At 33.0% G+C, this 17,498-nt stretch overlaps 1 protein-coding gene across 1 annotated transcript in view; it reads left to right on the plus strand.

Annotated features, from left to right (window-relative positions):
* Positions 1-17,498, plus strand: part of LOC107363174 (uncharacterized) — a 96,224-nt gene that overhangs the window by 38,361 nt on the left and 40,365 nt on the right. Inside the window, exons 5-7 of the mRNA XM_015930357.2 lie at positions 6,253-6,394; positions 6,495-6,646; positions 9,298-9,453. Coding sequence (XP_015785843.2) covers positions 6,253-6,394; positions 6,495-6,646; positions 9,298-9,453 — 450 coding nt within the window. The remainder of the gene's footprint in view (positions 1-6,252; positions 6,395-6,494; positions 6,647-9,297; positions 9,454-17,498) is intronic.

Raw genomic sequence — 17,498 nt, forward strand, 5'->3', positions numbered from 1 at the left:
TTAGAGTTCTTACTTTCCGTTTTCACTTCAAATTACTTTCACTTTGTGAATTTCAACAGTTTACTTTCAAGCTTTTATAAGCTATTTCAGAATTCAATTTCCGACAGTTTTCTTTCTAAGTTAGTTAATCATTTTGTGTCACTTCAACGCTTTAAAATGCAACCCAATAAGCAAATCATCAAAAGTCGAATCCTCAAATCGACTCTCATCGAGCGAATCTTACCAACTGGTGAGACTGAAAAAGTTCCAACACCTCCTCTTCCAATTCGTTCTCCATCACCATCATCTAAATCATCACCTAGTGATTCCCATCTCGTTCCTTCATTGGAAACAGACGATCCAACCGTCGTAATTATGGTCCCTCGACCAAGTGAAACTGAAAGTGAAACACAACGTGAAGTTGTTCAACCTCAAGGGGAACTCAAACTCTCTGGTAAAGGTGCTATTCGTACTGTTCGTGAAAGTTTCGGTGTTCCTCATCCAACTCCATCTTCATCATCTTTTGCTGCTCACATGCTTCCTCCTCCACCACCGAAGAACAAGAAGTTCAATAAAGATAACTTTAAATTCGATGCTCTCGTTGAGTCTGACTCCGAGACTGATGATGAACTCAAAGCAATTAGAGTTGCTCAACGAATTTCCACTAATGTTAAAAATGATGCTGAATCTTCGAACTCTGGTATTTCCAACAATCAGGTTGCTCTTCGCAATCAACCTCAACAATCTCAACAAGCTGGTAAACGTCCCTCCAACAATTCCTATCCTGATTACAAGCGTATGTACTTGGCCCCTCCAATGCAAGCTCGAAACACCCAACGTCAATACGTCATGGAAATGTTACCAGAACTGATAAGTAAAATTAGAGTACCAGTCCGACCCAAATACAGTATTCCCTTAATTCCCTCCAATCCCTCTAATAATTCTAAAACTTCGGTTAAATGGGGAAACCCAATACAAGAAATAAAACAATATACTCGATCTGAATCCTCGAATTCAGACAATTCAAACTCTAATATTCCCCAACAGAAACCTCAACAAAACCTTAAACCAAATCTCGCTCCTCGCTTATTCATTCATCCTAACAAACAATTCCCTGAGAAATATCTCAAACCTTCCGAATATAACTTTAAACCTCGAGAATATCCAGCTCCTCTTCCCACTGCTCCACTTCCTCATTATTTATCTAATGAAAGATTTTACGAAGTTAAAGAAATCGTTCAAGCTAAAGCTAAAACTTTTTCTGATTTGAAAATTAAGTTTGAATCTATGATTCGAGAAAAAATCTTCTTAAATCTTTTTGATGATGAGAAAATAAAAACTATGCCTCTCAACCCAATCCCTCATGGTATAACCAAAGCTCAAGTTAAGAGTTCAGAATTAGACGCAATTGAGAAAAGCATTCGATGCTATCTCTGCGAACAAATTTCAATAGAACCCAAAGAATGCCGTTCATGTAAAAAATGGTATTGTTCACTCTGTATCGATTGGCTTAGAGACTTAGTTTCTGCACTCAACCTTTTTCCTCTCTTCCATCCTCATCAATTCCTTTGCCTTCTTCCTGAATGCGTTCAACATTTCGCATTTAAGGATGATTATCCCTTTATTCAGCCTATCTCCTCTACTGAATTAAAAGAAAAATATAATAAACTCCAATTCCTCTGCCGCCGCAATTGTTGCGATAAAACCTTCCCTCCAAATCAGATTCTCGAACACGAAAAGAAGTGTCGATTAGGTTTATTCCTTGAGGAATTTGACTTCAATATTGATTTACCATTTGTTTCAACTCAAGCTCGAGAAGAATTAGTTAACGCTCCTAAGCGTTTGGCAAACTTTTTGCCTACCCATCTCAAAACTGGTCAAGCTAATCCTCCACCAAATCAAAACAATCATGAAAACAAATGGTACGATAAGTTCAATCTTTGGGCTTGTCTATCAAACTTGAAAGATTCAAATCCTTCCGATCCTCTCCTTCAACCCAGTGCTATTCGTTCCATAGCAAATTTCAGCCTTAATTTCTGGAACAATTACAAAAGAATCAAGGACCCTTCTGAACCTTTAGATGAAGACGAAGACTTCATTCAGAATGTCGTTGGTTTTGAACCCACAATAGGAAATAGAATCCCTTCCTCAGTCCCTCAACGTCCTTATACTGTCTTTTGGTCTCGTGTACCTTTTTATCTTATCAATGATTCTGAGGAATGGTTGAAAATTGCAGTTGGTCTTGCACCGAAATATGTCCCTCGTTACAATAAAGACTTTGCACCTGAGACTTCTCATCAACCACTTGGTCCCTTTGTTAGAATCGATCCTCTCGAAAGAATCCCTCAAGAAAGACGAGAAGAAATCATAAACTCTGCAAAATATTTGTTTCCAACATCCTTTAAAGGATTTACTGCTCTTAAGGAATCAAACAAAGCAACAACCAACATCCAACATTTGCAGAACAGGCATAACAAAGCCCAAGTTCAATTTCATGAATTCAATCGTTTGACTGTAATCAATATGCCAAGGCTTAGGCCTTCTACTGAAAACTTAATTCAGGAAGCAATTAACTTGCATCCATCTCCTGCTACTACCTACAGTATTCATATGGCATATTGCCGAATTCAAGAAATGGGAGAACCTCTTCAAGTTTTGATGCGACCTCGTCCAGTTTGGGTAGTCATAGTGGATGGCTATCGCAACATCGTCTTCGAAAGCTTTGTTTCCTATCCGTACCACATTCACCACATGGATACTCATTTCCATGGTCTCACTCATCTAGACATTAAAAATGCTAAAAACTTTGAGTCTGTCAGGAATCAAATCCTTGAATTCTTTCTTACAGCTACTTCAATCATTGGCTCTGGACTCATTAATCTTCTCAGATCCCTCGATCTTACTTATACTGAGATTGAAAACTTGAAACCAAAACTTCGAGAGATAACACAATACTTCTCTCCATATCGAGAAGTTCCAGCCTCTCTTTCTCTTACATCATTTCTTCTTTTTCCCAAATTTGTAATCAGACCCGATCCTCATTCTCCAGCTTTAGAAGCCATTACGGCTATGAATATGTACTTGGCATTTTGGGAACCAATCGAGGAAATGGCAAGAATTCATAATGGCATACATTTTGGAAACATTCCTCAAACTTGTGGAAATGCACACATGGCCCGATTGTTTCAAATTTATGACGAACGAGTTAGAAATAGACTAGCTGAATGGCCCACTGATTGGACCTACCACGTTCGTAAAGGTGAACCTCGATTTAATCAAAGAGTTGCAAGTCCAGCTCAGCAACCAAGTTCAAACTATTATGATAGTGATGGACAATCATCTAATCAATCAACAAGCTCTCAAGCTTCATCTCCAACTTCAGAATCATGGAATGCCCAACCAAGCAGACCTTGTGAACAACAATCTTCACAACAATTGTCAATTCAAGCTGCACCTGAAATTCCCTTGATTGATTTAGAGCCCGAGGAGCCCAATCAAATGCCTCCTCCATTAGTTCCTAGCCCTCCGAATTCAACTTCACCGCATTACACTCCACCTACGCCATTATCCCGATCAAACTCTGAAGCTTCTGTTCATTCAAATAACTCAAACAATTCAAACCGCTCTCAACATTCTAATAATTCAGTTAGATCCGTCCATTCTAATCATTCAAATCAATCACAACATTCAAACAGATCTGCTCATTCAACTCATTCACAACATTCAAACAGATCCCTTCCAGCTCAACTTCAACCTTCATACTTTAATCAACAAGCTCGACCTCGAGCTAATTCAGCTTCATCACAACCAGCTAATTTCCCTCCGCCTAGAATTGATTTTCCTGAATCGGATTCATCTTCAACTATCTATTCATTCCTTAAGGAATCTGATAGATCAGTTGATTCAGGAAGTTTATCATCAAGTACTTCATCACTCTCACAGCACTCTCATTCTCATTCATCAACATCTTCAACCTCATCTAATGCATCTGCTAATCGACAACGAGAATTACAAATTCAACGAATTCGACAAATGATTGCAGAATTGCCTCCACCATTCGCTGATCCTCAAGACCCTGAACAGAATGTTCCTTCACCTCCAGGAAGCGAAAGATACTCAACCTCCTCATCCAATTCCTATCATCTCTATTCCGATTATCAAGATTAGCCAGGACCCAGGAATTTCAACCAAGCCATAAACCCAGTTTAAAAAAGACTTCATGGTCTTACTTCTTGGGTAGTGAAGGGTAGAAATTTGGTCTTCTTCAAACTGTTCCATGTATTGGTTTCAATTCAAAGATTTAGCTTTTAGAAGCTCTCAATTATTACATTTCATTCAGTTTTAACTTAGCTTTCAAATGCTTTCTAAATTTCATTTCATTGTTTTTACCTTAATTATGTTTAACCATTGCTTTAGCAATATACTGTTTCTAATTGTTTTTGACTTTCTTCATTTGTTTACTTAGAGACACACTTCATATGTCTTAAAGGTGTTAGCTTTCATAAGCTCTCAGAAAAACCTGAAAATCTGACCACAATATGGTAATAATCTTGGTCAGAAAAAGAGTAAAATTTAAAGCTTAAAATTAGTGCACCAAAAGAAAGAGTACCCAAATTCCCTTTCTTTTGCAAACCTTATCTCTAACTGGTGACTGTTAATCTCTTTGCATTAGCAAAGGCTGCAATTACCAATAAGGATAAAAAAGTTGTCTCAGGACAATACAGACAATGATATCCTTGTCACCTCTAATTTGGCGCCATAGCCTTTTCAGTGTTAAATTTTATCTTTGATAAGTAACAGAAATCAGACAAATGAAGACAGACAATTTAATTCACTTTCTTTAATTTCCCTCCTTTTTTGATTTCTTTGTTTCTCAACTTACATAAATAAGATATCTTAAGATATTTGCCTTAACTGTTCAATTGTTCTTAATACAGTTCACATTAAAATTAAAACATTCTTATGTTATCCAAGTTTCTTCAGTACTTCAATACTCTCTTAAGTTTTCAAATAAACCTTTCTCAAATACTCTATTCGAGTCCCTCTTTGTCTTACTGTGAAATTCTGTTCTCGACCTTAAATCTTAGAGATACAAGGGTAAAGCCCCAAATAGTCGTGAACCATAGCTCAAGCTATCTAAATATCTCTCTGAGATCTTAACATTCCGTAGTGCAATTGTTTAACAATTGGAAAGTTAGTGATCCGGTGTTAATCCATGATGCGAGCCTAAAACTTGTAGTGAAGCAAGTTGTGCGATCTACTGGAAGTTAGAACCTTTCCTGAGCATAACCCTCTCAGTTAGCTATGAATAGTGAGAATATCATCAACTGAGTGACAGTTTTATAGTTAAATTTTCTCGATCTTTTAAACTCTGGAATGAACATGAGAACGAATTATTGAGCATCGAAACAGAAAATTTTACCGCAAAAGTGTTTTCAAAAATTTGAAGCAAAGCACTCTCAGCTTGAAAGTTTATCAAAAATTCTGTAATCAGAATGCAATTCTTGATTCTGTGAACTAACATTTCTCGCAACTTTACAGTATCTGAATCCTCTTGTTGAGACAAATGGTCGAACATGGGGAAGTTCAAATGATGATGAATCATTCTTCAAGTTTGTGTAAATAATCATCTCATAAAACGAATAAATGGTTAAATTGAGAAGAAATTTTCAAAACTAGAACTCTATCATTTAGCGTCTCGTTCATTTAAAAGAGAAAATACTCAAGAAGCAAAAGATTGGGAAAACCAAATGATTATTGAGGCCAATCAAATTATTTATCGTTTCTGATTAACCCGTTACTTCTTTCACTTTATACAATTTACATTAACATTTAAACCCGGATAAAGGTGAAACAAATGAATGAAAAGCAAGATGAAATGAGAAAACAAGAGAAACGTTTGAATGAGAAAAAAACAAAAAGACTAAGAATCAGCGAAATAACCTCATTTATTTTCATCTTGTTATATTATTATTCATTGATAGTTTGATAAATGAAGGTGAGGATGCAATGTAACCATGATAATCATTTATCCACATCACATAACAACATTGATGAAGATGAACTGAATTTGGATGTAAACGTAAAGAAAGCAAAGAAAAAAAGTAGAAAGAAAAAGTCGACTCTCATTAAGTGTATTAACATGATTACCATGGAAAAACGAAGCAACGAAAAAAAGAGATAAAATGAAATCTCAACTTAATCGCAACTCAATTGATTCTATATTTGCTTTTCTTTTTCCTTTTTCTTCCCTTCTTACGGTTCATCTTGCAGTGCGGCCTTTGCAAGTCAACATTTATCCCAAGAAGCCTTTAAAAGCTGGACAAAAGGCTGAGCTAACCTGTGAATCTAAAGGTGCCAAACCGTCAACCAAATTAACCTGGTTCATCAATGGAAGAGAATTGAAAGAAGCAAGGTTAACACCTCTTGATAGTCATTAAATTGTCCCTAAAAGTGTCACCTAATTTGATTATCTTTTCTTTCTCTTCAACCCTTTTCCACATCATTTTCATCAGGTCTATTGATTCAGTTGATGAAGAGACAACTTCTTCTTTAGTATCATTTACTCCAATGCCTTCACACAATGGACTTCCCTTGATATGTCGAGCCGAAAATCCAAAGATAATTAACAGTAGCCTATTCGATAACTGGTTCTTACAAGTTTACTGTAAGTTTATCCTTTTTTTTGCCTCTTCTTTATTCTTTCTATCATAAAAGTTCAGGCTCTTGAAAAATTTTCCTTTTCATCATTTTCTTCTTTTCTTTTCTGTCCCAATCATTTCACCCTTTTCCTCTCTATACCTCTAATCTGAGCACATTTCATTGCTCTACTTTGCCTCTTTTTTCTCTTCTCTTTACTTCTTCATTTTTTGATCTCATTTGTTGAATAATATCATGAAAAAAATTTTCTTTGCACTTCTTCATTTAACTCTTTTTTTTCTCTTCTCATTTCTTCAGAGTTTACCTTTATAATACTTGTACTTTTGCAATTGAACGATAAAAAATTGCAACTTTATCATGAACATGAATCTTGTAATGATATTGAAAGATTTTTTTACTTCAAATTCTTGCAACAATATTTTTTGTCTCTTTCTGAACATTTTTTTTCTCCTTTACTTTACTCAGTCTTTCAAGAGTTAGGTATTTATAGACATGATCTATTAAGGATAATTTGTTTAATTCAATTGATGACAAATGATTGTAAAGAGGTAAAGGAGTAAAAGTGGATTTTGCTAGTCTCATTAGAGAACAATGTTGTAAACATGGGAAAAGCAGGAGTTTTGACGCTCAGAGTTTTAAAACATTAGAAGGAGAAAAAAATTCTATAATTGAATTTGCACAAAACTTTTAGACTTTCTTTATAAATAGAAGTATTAAGTGTGTTGTTCAATTTAATCATGTTAAAGCAACATTTGGTTTTTCGTTTTTGCATCCTCATCAATAAACTGTTTCATCAATTATTTGTTTAATTGCTCGTCAATTATGCTAAGCCATAATGAACATAAAAAGGAAACGAATTAACAACAAGTGTCGTCAATTCTTGATATCAAGAAAAATCAACTCGAAGCACGAAAAAATCGACATTTTCTCGAGTTGATAAAATTGCGCTAAAAGATTAGTACAAAATCGATGGAAACTGTTAGTTAAGTGTTGCTCATTACAGGGATTGGTTATAGTGGCTGTTATCAATCCCTGTAATGACTTTTTTCTCGTCCAAGTTCAAGGCGAGTTGATGAATTGAAACAGGTAAAGTTGGTCGAAATTGAAATTTTGTCTCTTTCTTGCTAAATATTTACTCTAGACTTACCAACCATTGGTTAATACTTTCACTTTTACCATTTACCTTGAGCAAACAGTGGAATGTTATTCAATTTAATTCTAATTTTGTCCGACAATTTATTCCTTTAGCTTTTAGGCAAACTTTTAATAAACTTTGCAAACCAAGGCAACTATTTAAATGTCACTTGCTGAGATTAATCATTATTTTATGCCATTTCAAGTGACTTTGATTTGCAAAAACAATTCCCATGATTGACTCTTTGGCCAATATCTTGGCTTAATGTTTATCCATTCCCTTTTCTCTCTGCTTTTTACTAGCCATGATAATCTTTACTGTATTATTCGAGTCCAAACATTTACCAGCAAGAGTAAACAACGAAAATGAAAACATCCAATCAAATCCATGTTAACCTTTCATTGTTAATCAACATCAATACAAAGTAAATTAACTATCATCATTAATGATCATTTGTAGACTTTCCTTTAGTTTGTTTCTTTCGCCTTTTTCCCTCAATCTATTTGAATTGGTCTCATGGAAACATTAACATTCAACTTGATCGCAATAATGAGAAAAGCAAATTATTATCGATAATCCCTTTTTTTACTTTTCTTTTGCCATCACCCAATAAATGTTGCCGGTAATCAGGTTAGTAATATTCATGTAACATACACAACAGCACAAAAGGGTGCATGCAAAGTGTCTAACATCTCATCATTTGTTTTCACCTCAACATTTCACCTTACGCTTGTTAGTAGAATGAAAGAATCTCAATTCCTATTCTCTCAGTTCTTGTACTATTCATGGACAATAAAAGATTAGAGATCAAAATTCGATATGCAACCAACTTCGAAAGGCAAATCGTTCTCGATTGAGATCAGCTGACAATGCAAACAAGAGCGATATTTTACAGAGAATTTCCATATTCTAACTTATGAGAGAAAACTATGATAAAATTCTGAAATCATTGATTACAATTTCGTGTTACTTCAATCTCGATTTAACTTGTCCAGCTAAATTATTTCTCAATCTATTTTGCCTTGAAGCTTTATTTGATTCGGGCTTATTTCCTTTGAAACAGGAATATTTTTCTTTCATGAAAATTATGATTACCCACATCTCCAAATATTACGCTATCATTGATTAATTATTTGTAATTAGAGTGCCACTAAGCCATGATAATTGCTCCATGATGACTTCAATTCGCTTTTTACTTTGTAAATTTTCGCATTCCATCCCATTATCACGATTATCGAAAACTTACCTCTGATCAGTCGATTTCAAAACAGCACTCAATAAAAATTCACGCGTCACCAAACAGTAAACTCTAACCAACTGAGCTTCTGAAAAATTTTGCAATATTAAATTTCTTTTGTTTAAACAAATAAAATGTTTTCCTTTACCCTGCATATTATGAAACTAAGCTCAGGAGTAAACCAAATGAGCCATATTTCATCATTCAATTTTGTAAATGTCAATCTCAAGTCCAAACTCAACAGAATGGTAAAAAAACAATTTTATCCTTTTTCCTTCTTTTCCAGTTCAACCAAAAGTTGCCTTGAATTTAACCGGTGAAAATCAAGAAGCGGTTATCTTTAGTCAAATTAAAATGAAATGTGATATCAAAGCGAATCCAAATGTAACTGAGATCCATTGGTTATTCAATAATGAAATTATGAAATCCGATACTTCCAAAGGTAAGAGACGAAAGAAGCAAATATCTTTAACCAAATACACTTTCTTATCCTTCCTCTTAACAACTCATCATTTACTTTCTTCTTCCTTCCCTTTTTTTCATCATCATTTTTAGTCTCTTCATTATTGATATAAAAACGCTTTTCTGCTCACTTTGCATTTTATCCACTTTTCTTCGTCTTCCCATTCTCATCTGATCCCATTATTCCCCATCCAATCCGTCCTCTTGGATGTTGCTTGTTATATCATTATATTTTTATTAATAATCATCACACAATTTTTATTCTTGATCAAACTACTGATGTATCTTTATTGCTCTTCACTCGAGATTGGCAAACTTGATTCTCACTCTTAACTCGATTCTCAATCACTTTACCAGCTTTCAACGTTGCAACTTTTTTCCTCTTCGCTCTTGTTATTTATTTGTTTTTTCTTCTTCTCTTTGCGTTCGTTCTTTTTTTATTTTGATCGTTGCTGTTTAGTGTTTTGAAAAGATAATATATTAAATCGGAAATGGTTAATGATAGAGTCAATTTAATTTGATTATAGCTCATTCAAGTCATTAAATTACTTGAACTCTCATCCTTTACATTGACAGACACTTAACTTTATGCTTTACTTGCTCTTTTTTTATCTACATTATTTATAAACATTTTTTACTCTTTACTCTGATCGATATAATTATTACCATGAGTATTTACCGTTCATGTTTAACGGATAACGATACTTGATTATTCCTGTTTAAGTCAATACAGTGAGTCAACTTAGAGTTGAAACTCGATGGAGAACTGAAATGCATCAAGATTCTGATAGAAAATAATAAATTGGACAAAAATTTCCAAGTTAAGTTTGTCTAGGTTTCACTAAAAAGTTTAAAAGTATTTTGTTATTTTTGTGTATACAGTAAGGTACCAGATAATGAGAATACCAGATAATGAGAATCAATTTTTCAACGACCCCTCAATGGAAGAGTTAAATAAAATTGAAATTTTCTTTAAATTTCTTTGATTATTAACTAACTAAATCTAATTTTCTTTCGCCAAATATCAATGAAGAAACTCAAGAAATCAGTTTAAAAAAACAATTAATCTTGAATTTGATTATTTAAAGAAAGTTGATAATCAAGAAAATAAGTTGCCCGGCGAATAGTGTAAATAAGCTATTTCAAGGTATTCTCATTATCTGGTACCTTACTGTATTTAAGTTTTCTTATAAAAATGAAAAAAACATCTTGAAACATCTTATAACTTGACTGAACGAGTTTTTATTTGGATGAAAAATGCTCAAAAGGCGAGTAAATTATGAGCTCTTTAATATTTCTGGCTTTTTTGTTTTTCGTTTGATAAATTTTTAATTTTTTTTCTCTCGCAAGTTTCTGTAAAACTTTCAGTGGGAACTCCAGTTTCAAGGAAAGTCAAAATTTCTTGGAAATTCTTGCTCTTGGATATTTTCGGCAATTTTCTTGGTTTGAATTTATTTGAGTATAATGAAGTTCTCGATTCTCAGTGACTTCGGTGATTTTGTATAGAATGCTTTATTTTCGAAAGTATCTTTGAACGCTATCTGAATAGAAGTTGTATTTATGGAAGAAATAAATTTAATCAGATTTCTTTCTTTCTTTTGCAATCTTTTGCAATTCTGAGTTAAACCCATCTAATTGGAATGGATAAGAGTTTTGAAAATGAAATTGATTTCAAGATGACACTGAGATAGATGAAAGAATACAATGTACAGTAAATTTTATTCAACATTGAATGTGAGAATTTCAAGAATCTTTCATGAAACTCAATCCATTTTCACCTTTTCTTTCCATCTTTACATTTCATGCCTTGCCGTTTGATTTATCAGCATGTCATCTGCACACGAATGCAAAATCAATCCAAGTATTGGATTTTGATAAGAAAAATTAGACTATTGGTGAAATAAATCAGTTTCAAGAAAATTAGATAGAATTTGAGGGAAAAGAAGAAAAAAAGGAGAAAGTTATCTGGAATGATTCATGGAATTATTTTTTCTTCACTCTTTTTTCGATTGAATTCTGAAGTAGAATGCAAAACTTGTCTACAGTAAATAATGTAAAGCAGTAGAATGAGTCTATGAAATTGAATGGATGAAAGATTTTACATTGAGAAAAAGTTGCAAAGTTTTATGTAAAAAAGATAAGTTGAGAAGAGAAAAAAATGACCCAAAGTAACGTCAATATTGATGTTAATGTTGATAAATACCGTCTAATGCAAGGGAACAGCAAAAACCCTTTTATTTGGATTGACCTTTCATTTGGACAACCTTTTGTTGAATAAATTTACAGGCAAAATGAAACAATTTTTTAAAGTTTTTTCATGGAGAAAGGGAAGCAAGTTTATCTGACAGTGGAAAAGCAAATACGCTTGAGAAGGTACATGAAGATGGAATCATCATGAGCAGAGTTGCATCGAGTTATTCATAAAAGACAAGGAAAAGTTGCATGAAGAAGATGATGAAGATGATGATGATTAAGGGAGAAAGAAATGATGGAAAAGTTTAGAGTCGAAAAATAAATTTAAAAGAATGGCAATTCACATGAGTAAACATGCATTTTTTACCAATATTATTATTCACAGTCCATGAAAGGTTTGAACAGGGAGAAGAGCATCACAAGAAGAAAAAGGATAGAGATTGAAGATGATCAAAGAATCACAGAAACACAGAATTTATCTTTTCGCTTTTTCTCTCTCTGTTACAACTCTTCATATTCTTTACCAGAAAAGTAATTGTTAACCTTTTATCCAGTTAGTTTTGCCATTTTTCTGTTCTTGTTACCAACTTTTTGTTTTCTGGTTGAAAAATTTTCTCCTTATGCGCCGTTTGAGTTCACTTATCAAAACATACAACATTTGTTGAACTCGCTTCTCTTTTCCAACTCATGTAAATGTGAAACATAAATGTATGTATCGAGATATTGCGATTAAATGAGCAAAAAGCGAGAGCAAAAATATTGAACAACAAAAAGAAAACGCTTTGAGTTTGCATGAAATTCGTCCAGTAACTTCAAGCTTCGAAACTGGAAATGCCTTTACATTTTACGTTTAGTCACATCACATTTTGTCACATAATCTCCTAGCAAGCCAATTTATCAACTTAGAACTCGGAAATATGCAACACATCCATAGATGCATACGAAATTTTCATGCCTTAACTTGCTTTTTTCACTATTCTTGATTCGCCGCTGACCAAGTTCAACCTGCTTTGAACCATAGAATGAAATTTCCAAAAAAGTTTTCCTCATCTTCAATCATTTTTTTTTCTCGCTTCGATTTTCACCTAAACATTGAAAGTATGCTTTAATACAATAGCAGCAAGCAGTGAAAATTTACTTGCTTCTCATCTGGAGGAGAATGAAAATCCTTAATCTTGATAACTATTTTGTACTGAGCTCCACATGATGACAAAGTATGATAAGTTAAAAGTTAAGCCAAAGGGAAAGCGTCAAAGTTGAGGAAGAACAGAAGCTATTATCTTTTCTTGTCAGGGTGAATGATATTGAGATTTTTTGTATCATTTTTCCACACTTCCAAACTTGCAAGCATCTCCGCTTCAATAAGGCTCAGACGAGACGTGAGATTAAATAATCATCTAGAAGAGAAGCATAAAGTTCATTTCTTCTGTTTTCCTAAAAACAAACTTGAAATTAGATTAAATTAGAAATTAAATTGAATGTTTTCTCGCCTTGAGCTATAAATTAAGGAATTCAAATTTGAACCTTAAAGCATCATCTGACGAGATAAATGGCAGAATTAAACCAATTAATAGAAACATTTTGAAAAATTCCATTAGCATCATGAAAATATTTTGCTGGATAAGCTCGTTATTTTCAAGTTTTCACATCTTGCAAAGTTATTAACATTTATTATAATTGAAAATTCATGATGAAAATATAATCCAGGGTTAAAGACTCGGAAATTCCCTTATAAACGGATCAATTTCTAAATTCAGTTAAATAATAATCCTTACCAAATTTCATCCAATTATATCGCTACTCTACTATCATCATGGAAGCAAAGCCAGTTGTGTTATTTGAACTGAACTCTCTTGTGGTAAACAGATGAAATGGTGGTTGTTGAATGATATGACATGATGGAATGGCATGACTATAAAAAGATCATTTGCTAAGCAAAAGAACTTGAAAAAGAAAAATTCGAAACGTAACCCTTTCATATAAGATAATCTTGGCCTTTTCATTATTCACTCCATTCCATATGATTGGGAATAATTTATAAGAAAGAAAAGGGAAAATATTCAAAAAACCATCAAAGGTGAGAGTAGAAAAGAAATGAAATGGTTAACTGAAACAAAGTAGCAAAGGAAATAAAAAAAAGTCAACTTGAAACTCAAACATGTTTCATGCTGTTCACTCTTCATTCCCAGTCTTAACCCTCTACACTTTGAGCATTAATCTTCTTCTCCATTTCCTTCCCTTTAATTCAAAGCCTTTTGCTTATCTAATGTTGCCTTTGTTTTCCCAGCATATATCAAAACTAAAAGTAACATGAAAAAAAAGTAACGGCAGTGAAATGAGAAAACGAAAGAAAACTATTTTTTTTATCTTCTCTTTATCGTCCTCTTCTATTTCAACAATTCTCACATTCCTTGCAATCTAATATTTACCCTCAACCACATTTCTATTTTGTATGTTTAACCAATAAATGGATTTCATTTTGTCTTCACTTTAGCTTTACGCAAAATGAAAAACTTTTTGATAACCAAAGTAAAGCAATTCAAGAATTGAGGCAAGACAAAGTTGAAGCAAGGAAAAAAAAGATTGATCACACAGGGAAAAGAGCAAAACTATTGCTTAGAACTGGGAGTTTTACGCTAACTTTGACTGGGAGGTTAGACTGGGAGTTGAACAGGGAGTTGGAATTGAGGTTTCAAGTTTTGTCTTTACTTGGAGAAAGGAAATTATAGTAAATAAGAGACAATTTTTTATTCTTATTATTGGTTGATATTACTATTAATGGTAAACAAAAATTCATACATGATAAAGTAAATATGTAGTTAATGTAGTAAAAAATAATCTCTTGAAAAGTAATTTACTTTTCGTTGCAAGTAAGAAAAGAAAATTGTACTTTTCAAAATTTCTTCGTTGCTTCGTTTTACATTCAAGACATTCTCTATCGGAAAGTCATGACCACAATCAACATGCTTTTAGATGAACTTCGTTTGAGGATTTACTTTATTCACTTGATTCACTTTTGTTACTCCTTGTGATGAATAAGTGCTGAGTTGGCACAATTAGAACTCAAGTGGATAAAGAGAGGGAATTTTCGTCTCTTCTGTCAACTTGCTGTTTGATCCAAGATGAATGAACGGACAACAGAAGAAAGTGTTTCATGTTTAGGTAAAAGGTGACGAAAGTTCAAGTTTCAGATGAACAACAATGAGTAAACAAAGAACAAGATGAAGATGTTTTAAGAAGAAGAGAAAAACAAGTGAAAAAGAAATCTGATTTTCTTTTCTTCTTCCTGTACCTTTCTTTACTTGTTCAACTTTGCTATTAGATTTTTTTGTTTTTTCCTCTTTTCTTCCTTGTTGTGACGAGAATCTCTATAAGATGAAGATGTTAAGGTAAAGAAAATTGGAAATGAATGTAAAGATAAAATGATCATAATCACAATAATAAGAACAATATACAGCTTGAAAAGTCTAGTCGAATTTTTTTTCTCCTCTTTTCCATTTGTAAATAAGAATTCATGATGAAAAGAAGAGAAAATATTTTCTCCCGTAAAAATAATGAAATCTTACTGAGGAATGGAAAAGAGGGAAAATTGGAATAAATCATGAAAGATAACTCTTTTGAATTGACAAATCAAAGAAAAAATTGACTTCATTTTTACTCTTCAATTGATTTGTGAATAGAAATGAAGTGATGATAAGAGAGAAAAGAGGAAAAGGTAAAATATTAGTTGAGCTTGAAATTGAGTTACTTGGATGGGAAGATAAAGAATAGGCAAAGTTGATTCAATGGAATGAAAATGAGTGAAAATTTAATTTGGTTAACATTTAATTGAGCAATTGTTTTCCTTATCTTTATTCATTGATTCACTCGAACCATTTAAGAAACAATAATTTCAGATTAAACATGACTCGATAGTCAATGAGAGTTGTGAGTGAATGAACAAAATTGTTTGACTAAAGAATCAAATGAAATTGATGAAGAAAACTTTTACTTTCGTTGACTTTTTGCTCATCTGAATAGATGAAAATAGTTGCTCTGAATGTGAAAAGAAGAAGAAAATGATTCAAATAGATTGCTTTTTGGGAAAATTTTGCCGTTTAAAAGAACATATTCAAAGCTGGAGAAAACGTTTTTCAGTAGAGGCGTTGTAATGAGTTATCGATTGTAATTTATCAAAACAAGTTGGTAAGAAAATTGTGTGACTCAAGAAAACGCGACTCAATTGAAAGAAATTCAATCATGGAGAAAAGTTTGCAAAAAGGGAAAATTCTTTTCAATTGAACACGAAATATTCGGGCTCTTAGAACTTTTCTCGTTTTTCTAGTAAAAGAATTTGCAATAATTTCAATTTTGATATTATTCATATTACTCCCACCAAGCATTTGCCTCTCATCAAACATTTAAAGATATTTTGTGTTAGTCTTTTAACATGTTGAAACGCAATAAGTGACAGAAGGAACTTTGTGCTATAAGGATTAACAAATAAATGAATTGTCCTTAATCATTGCTCTTATTACGCTTATTCTAGTCGTTAATTGATATTGAATTTTGAGGATTATTAACTCCAAGTTTGTCAATTTAAACCTTGAAAGAAAAAAGATTTTCAGTTTTAAGAAAATTTTTTATTCATTCCTCATGTCAAATGCGTTCGGTTTGATAAAAATCTCAATCGGAATTTTCAAGTTTCAATTTTCAGTTTCTTTCTTTTCTGTAAAGTTTTTACTCCAAGCCAATGATAAAGTTTTATTTCTATCTCGCCTCTTCATTGAAACCTAATTAAATTCACCTCAAAAAGAGTGGGTTTTAGAGTTTCATTTCAATCTCTATTTACAACTAAACATTTCCGTTCCAGAATGTTATTGTCCTACAATTAGTGTGGGTTTAAGTCAACCTTTAGTCTCGCTTGGAATTAGCTTTCAAGTCTTGGGTTTCGTTGCTTTTGTACACAAAGTTTCGACTCGTGTTGCTACTTCAATTTATTAATATAATGGATAGTCGAGCGTCGACTAATTGTATTTTGTTTTTCCGGAAAATCTTTACCAAGCAATTAAGAAAAGAGTTGATTTGCTCGACAAAAAATGCTGGTATAACTTCCGTATTCAGCCGGTCGAATTTCTTCATGCAACTTTGTGTACTTATAGAACTCGACGAGCTGAGTCCGAATATATAGGTCATTTTATGCGGAAACGCCGCCTAGCGGAGAAAATCTCGATTGTATGAAAACGCATTTTAGGCCATTTCGAACGTTGCGCATGCGCATAGAATCATTTTTTTGACACATATTATTGCTGCTGGCCTATGTGCGAAGTTTCATCACTCTAGCTACTATATTGCTTGAGATATGGCTCAATTTGTCTAAAATACCACTTTTCCTAAAATCAATGCTAAAAAGCAAGAATTCAGTATTGTAAGCCTTTTGATATTCTGTTACGAATAATCATGGATGAAAAATGAGCAAACAACGAATTTACGTGCCCTAACCTAACCTAACCTAACCTAACCTAACCTAACCTATCTAGAATCCATCAAATCATGAAATTTCTCTTTCTAAGTCTTCATACACCACCATCTTAATTGATACTCTGCTAAGTGTTCACATTTTGATATTCAGTGCCTATTCAATACACATTTATTGATTTGCAATGATTTTGTATATGTTTTGTATTATACGTCTATGGACCCATATCTCAAACAATATAGTAGCTAGAGTCATGAAACTTCGCACATAGGTTGTGCTGGCCATTGTCAATAATATGTGTCCAAAAAATGATTCTATGCGCATGCGCAACGTTCGAAATGGCCTAAAATGCGTTTTCATACAATCGAGATTTT

Source organism: Tetranychus urticae, chromosome 3 (assembly GCF_039701765.1).
Source record: "Tetranychus urticae isolate SD_2017Ah chromosome 3, NJAU_TeUrti_SD_1.0, whole genome shotgun sequence".
Taxonomy (NCBI): Eukaryota; Metazoa; Arthropoda; class Arachnida; order Trombidiformes; family Tetranychidae; genus Tetranychus; species Tetranychus urticae.